Source organism: Anser anser (assembly GCF_964211835.1).
Source record: "Anser anser genome assembly, chromosome: 24".
Lineage (NCBI taxonomy): Eukaryota > Metazoa > Chordata > Aves > Anseriformes > Anatidae > Anser > Anser anser.
In genome coordinates this window covers 7,537,822-7,553,487 of record NC_139745.1, presented here as the reverse complement: position 1 = coordinate 7,553,487, position 15,666 = coordinate 7,537,822, and the positions used below count along the sequence as shown (strand labels likewise).

The 15,666-nt window shown below is 44.5% G+C and overlaps 1 protein-coding gene across 2 annotated transcripts; it reads left to right on the top strand.

Moving 5' to 3' along the window:
• The first annotated feature begins 3,381 nt into the window (after positions 1–3,381).
• IL22RA1 (interleukin 22 receptor subunit alpha 1) lies at positions 3,382–15,427 on the top strand. 2 transcript variants are annotated; one of them, XM_083810115.1, is made up of 7 exons: positions 3,388–3,693; positions 6,194–6,326; positions 7,022–7,203; positions 8,440–8,624; positions 9,093–9,228; positions 9,463–9,584; positions 10,499–13,696. In XM_083810115.1, exons 1-7 carry the CDS (start codon positions 3,651–3,653, stop codon positions 11,507–11,509), a joined length of 1,812 nt encoding a protein of 603 aa, XP_083666241.1. In that variant the 5' UTR covers positions 3,388–3,650; the 3' UTR covers positions 11,510–13,696. The 2 variants fall into 2 exon arrangements, with proteins under 2 accessions (XP_083666242.1, XP_083666241.1); XM_083810116.1 differs by lacking the exon at positions 7,022–7,203 and having other exon boundaries at positions 3,382–3,693; positions 10,499–15,427.
• The last annotated feature ends 239 nt before the right edge of the window (positions 15,428–15,666 follow it).

The following is a 15,666-nucleotide window of genomic DNA, read 5'->3' as shown; positions in this document are numbered from 1 at the left end:
ACTGCAAAGGGTGACTGCAGCTCATCTTGAAAAACATTATATTTGAAAGCAGGACCCCATCATGGGCGTCCCATTTCTACTGTTTTTGTCTGAGTGAAGTTCTGTGAAACTTCTTGGCCAGGTCTCCATCTGGGTCACTGAACGTCCAGGAGAGTGGCTATCTCTGTAAGCAAAGAATCAAATAGGAAGTCCACCTACAAAAGTCACAGGAGGGACAGGACCTCTCTTGACTGAGTGATACTGACTTTTGCAGAGTATTTTTCATGTGCACCCTTCAAATCCCACAGAAACATATTTTCCCATTTTTTTTCCCCAGTAAAAGGACATGGAGGAAAACAAAGCATTTAAAGAAAGAGGAAGTCACACAATAGCCATCCTCTGCATTCAGAGAGAGTTGTCTCAGATGAGGGAAGGGTGTTGATTGGGGCTGTTAATATTGACATCTTTAGAGAATCGGCAGAACAACATCAGAAGGAAGTAGAGGGTGATATGAGTTGTTGGGAACTGCTTTGAAGAGGAAAGCAAGACGTACTAATTAAGATCCCAAATTAAAATTAAAAGGGAGGTGGTAGAAAAGATTAATCAACCAGAATTCTCCTTTTTTTCTTACCTCTTTCCCCCAGAGTATCCTTAGGTACATCCTGTACTGTAATGCCTCCTGTCAATTTAGAAAGAGATAGATCATCCAAATATAATTACCACCTATTTTCTTGTGCAATCAAGAAAACCCCCTAGGCTTTGGTTTCCAGGAAGCTCAGAAGTTGTGTAACCTCTACAAAATGATTTGGACATGCCACAGCTCTGCAAACAGGGCCCATGACCAGTTCTTTGTCTTGCCCAGGTCTTCTCAGGATGGAAGCTGGGGAGAAGGCTGCAGGCAGGAGAGCTGTACTTGTGGGGGCAGCATTCCACTCCTACATAGCTTCTTTAACCAGGGCTTGAGACCCACTTTCCACTGGAAAGGGATGAGGGGCAGCCAGAGCTCCCTCTGCTCAAGCAATCATTCCATATCCTCCATCCTACTTAGTGGTTGTAGCTGTGTGACAAGGAAAGTTCTCCATTCTCATCAAGAGATATGATCCAGTCCTCCAAAAATCTGGCCATTGCTCATCTACTGGATAAGCACAAGAGCTGGAACCAGGTCTCCCATATCCCTGGATCAGCAGTGGCTGGGCTTCACATGGCACTCACAGAGTGGGGCTTTGCAGCCCGGGCCCAGCAGCACCTCAGGAGATAACCATCTTGGTCTGTTAAGCCTTGATTTCCTATCTTCACAAATCTCTGGCACGCAAGATTTGTCTCCTCTTTCCCAAGCTGTGTCATGTTATAAGAAGAATTCCATGGTAAATCTGCATTATGAACCTCTCAGTCTGTTTTTGTCCTTACGAACTAACTTCTGATATAGGCTCGGGCCCTACAGGTTTAAGTTTGAAAGCCAATTGTTGAATCTTAAACATAGAACCAGGCTTCTGGAGTTTTTCAGGTACTGAAAGATTCAGAAGGGTGCTTCCTGGGCTATTTAAAAGGTAACATCTCTCAAGAAATAAGGCAGAAATAAAGCTTTAAGTGGTATTCCCAAAACAAAAGTCTGAGATGCGGTGCAATTTCCCTCACTTCTGCCCTGTGATGGGTCATCCCACAGCAGCAGCATGAGGCAGTGATAGGAAGGAAGGGAAAAACTGGAAATCATTTAGCAAGCTATATTCAGAAAATACCCTAAAAAAGAGCTGTACTTAAATAGATGTAGGCCATACTGATGGATAGGTGGGTCTTGTTTAATAAACCTGTAGCTTGTGCATTTGTGAGATGAGAAAGCTAAAGCGATAGCTATGCATCAGTGGCATGGTTTGAAGCAGACAGCCCTGTTAGTATCAATGCAGAGCAGGGAATACAAACAACTTCAGGACAGAAAATCCACAAGATGAATGGGTAAACAGGAGGGGTAGTAATTTCTACCATGTTTGGCCACCATGTGAAATAGCAAAAGCAGCGTGCCTTCAGCTTCAGAAGCACACATGGCTTGTATTTTGATAAACTTAACTGCAGGTATGATGTTCCTTCTGGGGCTCACTTGTAACAATAAGAAAAAAATCTAGGATTCAGGAGCTTTAAATAGGCTTTAGACAATGTAAGAGCACTGCTCATAAGGAATTTGTCTAATGCACAGTTGTTCTTTGTGGTTTAGGGTAGATATTTCTGTTTAAGACTTTTTAGGGCTGAAGCAATCACAAATTGAATAGTTCTCGGTGCCCAGAAGGACAGGCCAATTGGTTTTGCTCTGGGGGAATCTGAGCCTTCTGCAAGGCCCAGTTAGTCCTAGGCAAAATGGAGGACTTGGGACAGGACTTCCTCGTTTTGTCAACTGTTGTGTCCATGGGATAAAGTAAGCCAGAGAAAGAGCCCAGGGAGGTTATCCAGTCTGTGTAAAGGGAATCGTTACATTACAAAATTCAAAAGCAGTGTCTCAGGGAGTTCCCCAAGCTTCAAGTGCAGGTTGTATGTGTGAAGCTTTCTCCGCTTACAATGCATTAGGTAGAAAAAGCAGCATGCAACTGTACCAGTTCCTATTTTACACACATCTGGTGGTTCTAAATCCACAGCTCCTGGAGACACGCAACCAGTTTTCACTTTTCACCAGAAAAGGAAATGCCTCTCCCTCTTCTGAGAAAAGCTTGAAAATATAACTGAACAACACCCTAAAAAAATAATAATTAAAAAAAAAAAAAAAAAACAAAAAAACAAGAAAGGTACAGAAAAGGAACTACATCTCTTTCTTGTCTAGATTTCTTACAAACATTTTTATCGTATGGTATTCATGATATCCAGAACAGAACTTTATATTGTAAGCAGCCACTAAAATTAACTGTAGGTCTACAACTGCCTCTGAGAAAAGCTATGAAGCGAGTGGGGACAGATATGCTCCTGCTGCAGAAAGGTGACCTCCCCCCTTCCTACGCCAAGCAAAGAACCTCTGCAGCCACCTGGCAGTGCGGAGGCCTTGGCGCACCTGAGGAGCTTGTGCTCTGCCCAGCGCAGCAGGGCTGCGTGTTAGTCAGTTGGCTCCCACCCATGCCCAGCACGAACAATAGAAGAGCTTAAAAACTAATGATCTGCCTGACTTTGATTTTAACAAAATACCCAAAGGTATTTCTTAAGGAAATAGGTGTGTTGTTTGCAGCAGTTATAAAATCAGCTACGAGCACAGCACTAAATAATAACTTCCAGAGTTCCAACCAGTCAAAGCTATCCAACCAGAAAAGCAAACCCCAAAACTGAGAAACCTCAGTGAGGGCTTTTAGGCAGGAAGCTCTTTATCAGGAAAATGGTATTTGGCTCTCTTTCAAGAAAAACCCGGGGATTTTCTAAGCCTCTGGCTTGTGCACCTTTGTACAGTTAGGTGTGTATACTCAGAGGGAGTGAGGTGTTCCTGTTGTCACTCTGCTGTTTTCTCTCCTGTGCTTACACATGCGCACAGGTCTTCAGCTGGTGATCTCAGATGAGAATGCAGGCGGGATAGCAGCTCCGCAGCCTGTTACTGGGCAACAAATCCAACTCAGCCCCACAAGCAAGAATTTAGCTGTTGTAAAAGGTGATTCATCTGCACACAGGATCCACTGCCTGCTCTCCCAGCCCAGCTTGCTTAGCTATTCATGAAGAAATTTCTGATCGTCTTGGCTGTGTGTTCAGTGGTCGGTAAGTTCTGACTTCTTTCCTATCCCTGACCACGAGTGTTTCAGTTTGGGCATGTAGTATGGGAAGCAGTTCAGTCAATTTGTCCTGAAACAAGACCTAGAGAACGAGCTGTTGTTTGAGGTTGTTCAAAAGCTCTCTCTTTTTAATATTTTCAAAGTATTGTTGGTGTGCTCAGTGCTTTAAGGATTACTAGGGAGAAGAAATGATTCCCTCAATCCGAAGTGTTTGCCACTGGCTTAATGCAACCCAGATCCTACAGGAGTAAAGGATATTCACTGACTTCAGGGGATTTTGGATCAGCCCCCTGTGTCTTACGCAGATACACACAAATAGAACAGCCCTGATTTTAAAAGAGGTACGAACAAATAATATATCCCTAAAAGCCATTCAATCCTAAACCAAATGTGGCAAACCCACTCCTGGGTGAATCAAGCATAAACTTGCTATGTTTTCGAATGGCAGCTTCTCAGCAAGCAACCTTAGCGTTCATCTGCTTCTGCTTTGCTTTTCTGCATATTTGTCTATGACCTTACACTGTAGGGAAGGTGCCTACAGAAACTTCTGAAGCAGAGGGACTTTCACACTCCGAAATATTGTGGTTCTTCCTGCCCACGCTGATTGTGCTTGTGTTACACTGGTTTGCATAACCGTGTTTTAGTATGGATAAATGTGGGAAGATGGAGATTTCCTACCTCTGATATGATCAGGGTACTGGTGACTCGGTCTTATGGTGACCAGACAGGGAAACCCACCCACTTTGTGCTGCCTCAGGAGGAAGGCTGTGCTCAGCTAGCATTTGGACTAGATCAGAGCCTATTTCTGTGTTGGTTCCCTGCCAAAATGCCTTACCCAAAAAGACTGATAATTGGATCTGTGTCTTTCTGACTAATTCTCCTCCTGTAGAGCACAATAGGTCAAACTGCTGCCACACAGTTCTCCATGGCAGCAGCTGGAGGAAAAGCTTGGGGTAAGGATCCAGGAACTGGCATATTTTAGTCCCTGCTCTACCACAATTGTTCAGTGTGATCTTGTCCAAGTCCCCCCCAGTCTGGTCCTAAATTTTCCCATCTGTAAAATGCTGCTACTTCTACCTGTTTATCACCATTTTTTCAGCGGGGTCGCATTGATTGTGTGTGTCTGTTTACAAGCACCATAACTGGACTGTTCATTTCCAACGAGAGCAGGCTGAAGCTCCATTAGTTCAAGGAGTTTATCAGTACTGCAAAGCAAGGGTTAAAATTAATGTATAAACTACACAACTTTGAGGACGTGTCTGTAACTCAGATTTACAGAGCTCATAGATTCTGCAGGTTACTGCCTAAGTTAGAAGGTCCTGTGAATCAGCCTTGAGGCAATGTGGCACCATGTGTTCTGGTTACAGGAAGGACCCCAAAGTCTCCAGGACACTCTCCAGCAGCTGCTCATAGCCAGGTTGCTGCAGGTGGATCACGGTGGCGTTCTGCTCTACAGAGGGCATGTTTGCCAGGGCAAGGGACATTTCAGCTTTGCAAAGCTAGAGCCCATCCTCCGTGTGAAGAGGCACGCAGCTCGGTCTGCAGGGAGCCAGGAGCTGTTTGCCCTCACCCTGGCACACCCAGATCAGAGTCCACGTCTCAGGTCTGTCGAGTGTCGTTCTGCGCAGGCAGTCTCCATCCCATAAAACGTGGACCATGAGCAGCTAATGGCCGTCACATCTGCAGTGATGTGAGACTGATCTAAACACATTACTTCCCTGAGTCTGGGCAGAAGCGATGGCATTCACAGATTTAAATCTAGCCTGGAAACAGGTTATTGTTCTTAGTTTTCCAGCCATTTAACTGCTTTAAAAGAAACCTGATAAGAAAATCCTGGATTCTCTCTAAGTTTTTGAGGCCCTTCTGTAAAAATTCCTGACTTCGATTCCTTTGGGATGAGTCAACAATCTGCAAAGCCTATATGGTGATGTGTGCATGATTTGAGTTCCTGTTCTGTTGAAGCGTCTGCTCTGCAGCCCCTCTCTAGCGACCTGGAAGTGGCGTGCCTGCTGTTCAGCCTGCAGAAGGGAAGGCTCCAGGGTACCTCATTGCGACCTTTCAGTACTTAAAGGGGGCTTATAAAAAAGATGGAGAGCAACTCTTTGCTCAATCAGATAATGACTGGACAAAGGGGAATGGTTTTAAACTAAAAGATGGGAGATTTAGATTAGAGATTAGGAGGAAATTCTTCACTCAGGGGGCGGTGAGGCACTGGAACAGGTTTCCCAGAGAGGTTGTGGCTGCCCCATCCCTGGAGGTGTTCAAGGCCAGGTTAGATGAGGCCCTGGCCAACCTGATCTAGTGGGTGGCATCCCTGCCTATGGCAGGGGGGTTGGAAATGGATGATCTTTGAGGTCCCTTCCAACCCGAGCCATTCTGTGTTATGATTCTCTTCACCAAATGGCTGAGCAGTGCTGGATCCATGCTCACCTGAGGGCTGAGATGCCAGAATATGCATTTTAATACCAGTTTCTTTGCTACCCTAGGCATTGCGACTACAGAGAGGTCATCATGTCTGAAACGTGCAGCATTTTCTTCTACAAACTTTGAGAACATCCTGACATGGGAAACTGAAGCAGATATTCTCCCTGGCACCGTATTTGATGTCCAGTATAAGCAGTATGTGAAGTTTGCTTCTTTTTGGAATTCTGTTGTTCTTGCGGCCACTGTTCTCAGTAGATTTTGCTGATTCTGCTGCTTGTCTTGCTTTCATGGAAATGGTTCTGCTTAGACAAGAACTCAGTAAAGGACAGGATTATTTAAACTGGTGGATGGTGCTTAGTTAAGCAAATACTTTTACACTTTGGGTTGCCCGTTTTACTCCATTACAGAGCTTTGTCTTCAGCAACTTACTTCTCTCTATTCTGCAGTTTCCTCAACTCTAAATACAGGTAACAGCAATTGCCTTCCTCCAGGTCAGTCACTAGAGCTAAAAGAAATCAGACCAGTGCTACACAATAGCTTTGTTGCATTTGGGTAGTTTGCAAAGTCAGCGGTGAATTTGCATGCAGTCATTCAGTGCCAGACCGAGCAAAGAACCCCGGAGTCACTGACCGCAGGACACTCTTGTGTATGCCTTAAAATGAGCTGCACTTCCTCAAAGCCTTATCCACACAGAAGCACCAGTGGGAATGGATTAAGGGCTGTAGGCCAGGGGAGGTTTCTCTGCCATTTCATTCCCAACCACTTGTTAATCGCAATAATTAATTTAAAAACTACTAGTAGTTGGCAAAGCAGCCTGCCTGGATCATTCCGGAGCATTGTATTGCATCTGCTATACCAATCAGACTAAAAGCTATTTTGTCCTGTCTAAGGTATGGAGAGAAAGCCTGGCTTAACAAGCGTGAGTGCCAGAACATCACACAGCCTTTCTGCAATCTCACTCATGAAACAGAAAACTTCACCGAGCACTACTACGCCAGGGTGAGGGCCACTGGCCAGAACTACTGCTCCTCCAACTGGGTGCGCTCGGAAAGATTTGAACCCAGAAAAGAGAGTACGTACCTCTGCTTAAATCTATTAAATCCTGCTTGCCGGGGATTCATCTCTAGTCTCACTGATGTTCAGAATAGTGTTTCCTCTGATTTTAGTATTGCAAGACTCTGCTTGCTAGGATGGGAGTGAAAGCTTTCCAGTCCATAAGAAGGCTTGCTGTTGGGCAAAGAGGCAAGTGAGCAAAAGGGCAGGGCCAGCCCTGAGGTCTGACGCAGACTGCAATTAGAGAAGGGGAAAAGCCAGATGTGTTAGAAGGAAGAACTGCTATTAAGACAGGCAGGAACTTAGTAAGAGACATGATGGGCAACCTAAGGACAGCCAGTAATGCAGTCATAGAAGCTAGGAAATGTGAACTCCAGCACATCGGGATAAGCAGCCAGACCAACTGATGCTCAGTGCTCCCAAACCCAAGTGAGCTGCACGACAAACACCACACCCTTTGGACGTCCTCTTGCTTGCTCTGTGTCTAAAATTTTCCCACTGTATACTTGTCAAGAATAATTCAGGGTGACATTAGCAGCCAGTGGCTATGAAGAGCCTTCAGATCTTTGCATGAAATAAGCCATGAAAGAGCCATGTAGTCGCTTTGGTCATGAAACATTCACTTTGCATTGCAGCATAAGCCTTAATGCTCCTCATGAGGTGAGCCTATTCCCCAGAGCCATTCTTTTTACTATTTTAAGCCACATGTCCTTGAAGGACTACTGAGTGCTGCTTTTAAATATCCTGTTATGGATTGGGTTAAACCTCTGTTTAAGTGTTCTGCATTGTGTATACCCTTCACTGAAGATAAGTTCTGATACACAAGACCTGAACTGCTCTAAAGACAAAATCTGAAGTAGGATGGGAATAGGAACGTAGGTAGCAGTTAGCTGAGTGCCCTGTGGTGGGATTCTGCACTCATCTCAGCACAAACACATGAGGGAGGATGCTTCTGTGCAGCAAAGGGAACCAACACAGAAACAGTGAGAGCATGGTCCTAAGGAAAAGCCTGGGGAAGGAATTTCTAGAGACAAACACTGGCTAAAGGAGGCAGAACCTTGAGGAAAGGCATTATCACCCATTTCCTGATTTTTCCTATGGTCAACAAAATGCAGCCCAAATACTTTTTTGATTATACACAGGCATAATCATTTAGAGTCAGTCTGGTGTGTGTGTATAAGATGTGTATAAAACACTCTGATAACATATTAGCTTTAATCTTAACAATTGACACTTCCTGTTCTGTCTTTTCTAGCTGTTATTGGAGCACCAGAATTAGAGTATATTCCTTACGTACGGTCCATAAAGTTTCTTATACGGCCCCCCTATACTCCGCTGAGAGGTGAGGATGGCCACCAGCTAACCATAGAGGACATTTATAGCAAATTTGGTCCTGTTGATTATCACTTAACGCTATTCAACCAACGGACACACCAAAAGGTAAAGTACAACCTCAGGCCGCTTGCCACTGACTTTTGTAAATCACATTTTGCATAAGGTGGAGAAGGACACCAGAACTGGTACACGATAGAGGAGATTTCTGATGCACAAGGAAAAGAAATTCTGTCTTTGACTTTTAGCAGACAAGAGGAACTTTAAGCATTCCTCTGAAATTTTGGAAATGGAACTAGAGTTGACCACGTTACAGTATCAGTAACAAAAAGTAAAGCCGAGAGTGACTGAAAAAGAAAGCGACATAGTTCAAGTGTGAATGAAATTAAATGCAAAAACTAAATGCAGTAATAGTAGAAAGGAAATTGTGTATTTGGAATTCCATATATACAGAATTATTACGGTCCTGTAGCACGTTATTAATAACTTTAATATGCTTAATTCTGCAATCTGAGTTGAGGAAATTGTATGCATATTATCTTTCTAAAATACAGAATTTACCTTTATTTTAAATAGTGGATAAAGAATGAGCACAACAAAGAATTTGAAGTTATCAACTTGGACCCAGACACTGAATATAATGGAACAGTGTACATACACCTCCGTGAGAGAAGCAGCAAATCCCAAGTATTTTGGGTGAAAACTCTAGCAGGTGAGGCTGTTAACTCTGCTCGGCTAAAAGTCTACCTGGGATATTGGGTACACGAAAGAGACCAGTTTTTAGCCGGTGCTAAATATCATAGCCTTACTAAACATTTTGAAGCAATGCAAAGTTTCCTAATTTAAAAATTGAGTCCTATGAGATCATTTAGACGATGCCATGCATTTTTTCCAACCCAGTGCTCTGAAGCTACATTTTCACTTTGTTCTTTTCCTCACTAACCAGACACCACATGGCTTCTCTACTGCTTTGTTGCACTCGGATTCTGTGCTGGGCTGGTGTTTGCTGCAATTAGCTACGTGATCTATAAATACATCAAGCAGCACAGCGCGCAGCCTATGTCTTTGGTAAGTGTTCTTAAGCCATTGCAGCAAAACTTTAAACTGCTCAGGACCATGTGAATGCACCTGAATAACAGCGCTAACCAAGGAGGAAGAATGCGCATGCAAGAGCATTGTCTAGGCATTCACTGCAGGCTGCTGGCAGTTTTAATTTGGTCATCCTTACACACATAGAGAAAATTTATTGCAGGGAGTTGTAAAGTAAGACACCAAAGATGCCTGCAGATTTGAAGGATCTTGGTTATTCTAATAAATTAAGTAAGTTGTTTATATTGTCCCTAAAGGAGAGCAAGGCTTTATACTGATATGTTAGAACAGCTCTCAAAATCACAGACCCCCAAAAGTTTCCTTTCCTCTAATTTTAAACCTAAAATTTTCAGAAGTTTTTAATAATTTTGGCTTCCAGTTTTTGAGTGACTCAATGGTAATTTGATTTACAGAAGATGGGTGCTCAGAGCTTCCCCCAGATTGTTCCCCTCTAAAGCAAGTGTCAGGTTAGGCAGCTAAAACCTGAGGCATACTAAATCACCAGCTCCTTTTGAAGCCCCAGGCCACCCTACCTGTTGTTCATCTCCCTTAGCGAGCACTGGTTGTTCATGCATGTTAAATTAACTTAAGGGCAATCTATTTCCATGCTCGAGGTGCTAGGCCAAAAACTGCAAAATTTTAACAGGATTTTTTCTTCCTCATATTTTAGGATAGCACAATTGTCCTGAAGCATAGTGGGAGATGCCTGTATTCCTCTGAGGGGTCATTCCCCATAAAAAGAAACAGGTCTTTTGTCAGCACAGCAGATGCCAGGTGGTAGTTGCTGGCTCTTACTGATATTTCTCCAAAGAAAATTTTTAAGAATCTAAAGCAAACCTTCAAAATCACAGACTTCTTGTTAATAGCTCGTCTTTGTCTATTTACTTCAACAGGACTTCAGAGGGATTTCATCATTCCAGCCTCTCACACTGACAGTGGAGCATATTATAAAGCCCGTTAATTTATCCAAACCTTCGCTTCTCATCCCTGAAGTGCAGTTAGCGCAGATCAGCCAGCATTTGGACAAAGCCCTGGAGCCACCACGACCTCTCTGCCCACCAGAAGCTACCTACCAGCACCAGGCTGATGTGCAGGCGTCCCAGCTGCCTGCTCAGCCACCCTGCCCGGCAAGCACAAATCCTGCTTACGCTCCCCAGAGAGCCGAGCAAAGTGTCTCCAACCTCCCCCTGACCTACGGGGTGTGTGTCGATGGCACGGACCATGTCGACAAGAACAATTATCACCCAAACCAGGTGCTAAAGGAAGTTTCTCCAGATAGCTTTGCTGGTGTGAAGCTTGTAAACCAGGTGCTAGGCAAAAGCTGCAGCCACTGGAGTTATAAAGAACAGAGGCCAAACGTGGCACTGTGGGGCAGCAGTGGCATGGGAGAGCCAGCTCTCATGCAATGGAGCCCTGGGCAAACGCAGCAGCTGCTGTTGCAGACTGATGAGATGGAAAGTAAAGTGCACGCACCCCAGCTGGCGCTGTCTTTGGTGGGACAAGGAGGATGCTATAGACAGCAGACAGCAGAACTGCCGCTGTTGTTGTCTTCGGTTACGGTTGATGGGGACCAGGTTCCAGAGGACGAATCCCTGCCGTCTCCATCAGCAGCTCTCCTCCTCTCAGTCAGTACTGGTAACAGCTTCCCTGGGGAGAACAACACAGAGTGGTGGATGTCATCAGGTTCAGTGTCACACCCTGAAAATAAATTTTACTTCCTAGAAACTCAAGAAACACAGAAGTTAACAGCAGTAAAGGAGCTTAGCAGCACTAAACTGAATAATGTTCTGTCCCAGGACACTATCTCAGACCGGGGCAATGGCTTTTCTCTCACTACGCTGTTCAAAGACCTGAACCTGAAAGTACTGTGGGATCAAGAAGATGAAAACACAGAATTTTATTAAGAAAAGTTAATAATATTAAAATCCAGATTCTGTTTGCTTACATAAAATAGTAACATCTCCTGAAAACAGTACAACACAAATAAACATAGCTAATCTCGGATGTATTGTAATGGGGCACTGAGCTGTTCCCTCTATTGTTCTATCATGGGCTCTGGTACCTTACTAATATAATTACTCCCTGGTATGCTATGATACTGTAGCTTAGCACTTAATTAGTACATCTTCGCTCTGTGGATATTCTTCAGACTGGTTATGAATTGGACTACTTTAAAGCTGAGTTAGGATTCAAGTTCAAGTTCCAGATTCAGTTTCCTGAAATCTTGGCTAAGTTCACAATAGAAACTGTTTTGTTCTTTACCAACACCAAACAGCCAGCTCCAAAATATGCCCATGCTTTGAAGAAATTAAAGTGCAGATGTGTGCAAAGCTAAAAGAATTAAAACAATGTGGTACAGTAAAAGGAGGAAATACGTATTGGTGTTCTACCCTTGGATATATGATTCTTGCAAAGCTACTTGCATAGAATGGACTTTGCCTTTAAAGCAGTCATTGAAACTGTGGTAATAGCTCCTGATACAGCAGTTCTGAGAAACTAAATGCCCTCTGTTCTGCTGTGCTCTTTAATGCTTGTAGAAAGATTAAACCTTTTTCATCTGTGCAGCAGAATGGTGCAGTCTTGGCCCAGCCCTGACGTATTTTTCAACTGCTGCTCATTTCTTTCTCATGAGATAGTCACCCATTCTCTTCTTCCCTTGAAATCCCCAGGGACAAAGCAGGGAGCCTCACACTCCACATAGACAGGAACACGAGGATTCGCACCAATCTCAGTTCAGCCCCATGAACCCTGAATGAATTCTGAGTGCATTACTCACTGTAATCTACCAAGGAGACCAGGGAGGTGTTGAGCTGCTTCCTCCCATCCTTCCCTGGCAATACCAGCAAGGAACACGCTCCATGTGAATGATGGAGAGGAATCTACAACTGCAGAGGTCTCCTCTACCTCTGTTACCAGCACACCCAACTCCAGGGCTGAAATGAAGCAAAACCAACGTAAACTGACAGCCAAATTCCTTTGGGACTGCAGCTTTGCCAAAAGCAAGCTAAATGGTATTTATCTGGGGGACAGAGATGGCAATTGTTTTTCATTAAGAGGAGAGCGTAGTTCAGCCGGTTGATTTCCACTGGTGCAGTGAATAAGTGCACATGTCTGATGACCTCAGGTTTTCAGAAGAACTGAAACCATACGTAAGAATAAGTCAGGTTTTGAATAGTATGGGGAAGTACTCACTGGAAGCACCCCCTGAGCGCTGCCAGGGGAAGGCTGACCAGGAGCAAAAACTCAGCTGTTCTCACCACGAGTGCACTTAGGTGTTTTCTCAGTCTGGGGAAGCTGAGGCCAAAGGTTAAATTCCACTTTCTTGGTATGATTTTGCAAATAAACTGTAGCTTTATGAAGCAAAGGGGTTTTGATGATTCAACCCGGGATTAAAGGACTAACCATAAGAATGCCAAACTTCATAGGTAAAGATTCAGGCCCTAACTCCAGTATCAATAACAAACAAAGCACTGTGGCCATGTCATATGAGGCCAAGAGATGAAATGTGGGATGTGGTGAAGAATGGCCATGGCACAGGGTGTAAGAGGTGTGAATACATTCGCAGCCTGGGCAGCAATGTGGAAGGACATTTCCATCGTGCTGACTTTACATCATGCCATTCAGTATTGGAGGTTTAGTGGAGTGCCGTTTGAGCTGTTTCATGTACTTCTGTCCAAAGTATACCATCAAAAATAACACAGAGAGAAACGTTGCAGTTACAGGAGTTGCAGCAGCCCAGCTCTGTTGCTTCCAGGCAGTGCGAGGCCCGGGGTACCGTCCTACCCCGCTAACTGCCCCCTGGAGAGGTGGCATTTCAAGCCCGTGATGCCAGGTCCTTTATTCAGGGTTGCCGTAGGCTACGTATCCTGTGTCAACAACATTCCCAGTGATGCTACTCAGGGAATAACGAAATGCCACAACGCCAATATTTTGGCTCATGTTGTGAAACCCTATCCTCAGTGCAGTGTCAGTATGGGCAGCACAGTGTGGAAGGGAAGGGGGCCTTAGTAGAGCATTTGAAGATGCTGCTAAAAAATACAGCATTTGTTACTTAACAGCCTTCTCAAATCTCTCTGCAGCCCCCTGCCACAGGGCCCGATCATGTCACAGCCCTTAACAAATGTGTCGTCTTGGTGCCTCAAGAGGAGACATCCAGCTAAGGCAGAGAAACCTGGGACCAGAGTTTTAGACTTAACGTAGGTGCCTAAATATGCAAAGCATCCCACAGCAGGATGTCAGTCTTTTCTTCAGGCACTTAAATACCTTAAAAGCTCCATTGCCTCTGACTATACAAGTTGATAAAGGCTGCGTATAGCAGAATGGTCTAAAGTCTCACAACCCAGCTCTTGCCTGTCCTCATCTGTTCTACCCCTAACAGCACGAGCAAGGAATGTGGTCAAGAGAGGCACTCTCTGAGCCATGGTGGAAGGAGGTGATCTCCTACAGCAATATTCTCAACTTCCTGCCATGATCATGGCTAAGTCAATATTTATCTTTTAGGCCTTGCTGTACCAAGCAGGAGGAGATTGATTCTTGTCTCATGAGTCACCTCTTGGATTTAAGAGGAAGATCATATCTTCTAAAACCGTTTCTCTTTGGAAAAAGATGTTGATGCTATTTAGCTTTACTGCAGCTGCACAAGTAAAGTGCTCATCCATCCCCCATCAACGCATGCTGACCTTATTGCCTTCCACTTCACTGCTTTTCATAATCAAATTGATAGCCTTGTTTGTTTCAAAGTGCATCACAGCGAACAGCTATAGCAGGATCTAATTATCTCACTCTCATTCGGTGTAAGAACATTTCCAGATAAGCAGCATGATTTCAACATTGTCTCAAAGGTCATCCCATGCAAGCCATCTGTACCAACCAAGACTGCTCCTCATTCATCTTGACTTTTCCAGATAGCAGTGCTGATAGCCCTAGATAACAAAACAGAGAACTGCCTTACGACAAAGACCGTGCCTGCTCCTAGGCAGATGTCACGATGATGACAGGTGAGCGCTGCAGCTCCAGTTGTCACAAGGACATCGGCGCAGCAGGTGGCTGCTGTAACCCTAGAGCCAAGCTTTGCTCTTTGTCTTCTCAGCTAAATCTGGGAGCTGTCACTTTGCCACTCCCCAAGCCCTGCTCGTAGCTCGCCAGGGAGCTTGCACAGGGGCGAACGCATCGCTGCGGGGTGAGGCTCGCTTTTTCCCCTGTTACCTGTTTTGGCTTTGGAAGGTGTACTGGTGGAAGACTATCTGAAATCACGGGTGATTTTTTAACATGTGCTTTGAGGAAAACCTTACTGAAGGAACAAATGGGGAGCTCTGAATTCTGGAGACAGGATGAAGCAGAGTTGAGGGGCAGCTTTGAAAGCACCGGGACCCTGACAGAACAGACCTTACAGCTTGTCCTCCGGCATCACGGTGGCCAAGCAGTCCTGCTGTTGGAGATGGGGAGGTACGGTGCAGCAGAACTGCGTGAAGGAGCCTGCACCGCAGATGGACCTCGGTGCTAAGCAGTGGCCTTACGCTTGCATGTTCAGAGGATGTAAGACATCCATGTGTATCTTTTCAGATTGAGACAATGAGAGAAGTGAGACATGAAGCCAAGAGATTTTTCTAAGAAAAAGGTAATAAAGCAGTCAAAGGTTTGAAACAGCTTCCATATGAGGAAAGCATGACTGGTCTTTTCTCCTTAAAACACATAACAGAGGGTTGATATGACAAGGATGAAAGAAATCATTAATATTAAGCAGAACAGGCCATAATTACCCATTTCTTTTCATAATACCAAATTCAGGAAAGCACCCAAAGGGTTATGCAATGGTTAAAAACCAATGAGAGAAAAGTGTTCCTTCATTTTGACAGCTTCGTTTATACCAAAATGTGCTCAGCTGTGCCTGCCCAGGAGTATCTGTTTACTGCTTTCTTTCGAATGTCTGAGGCAGCCACCAAATAAACTTTTCCCACAGAAGTCCTTGTTCCAGTGCCAATCCTGCTGGAGTTCAGCTTTGCTTCCTTTGGATGGTGAAGCAAACACAGGTTCTTAGAAATGGATCCTACTGATACAATCA

What these genes read in the sequence shown, in the direction of transcription:
- IL22RA1 (XM_083810115.1), top strand. Translation starts at nt 3,651, where the DNA reads ATGAAGAAATTTCTGATCGTCTTGGCTGTGTGTTCAGTGGTCG. An exon ending in ATTTGAACCCAGAAAAGAGA is followed by an intron (nt 7,204 to 8,439) that starts GTACGTACCTCT and finishes TGTCTTTTCTAG; the next exon opens with CTGTTATTGGAGCACCAGAA. An exon ending in TTGGGTGAAAACTCTAGCAG is followed by an intron (nt 9,229 to 9,462) that starts GTGAGGCTGTTA and finishes CTCACTAACCAG; the next exon opens with ACACCACATGGCTTCTCTAC.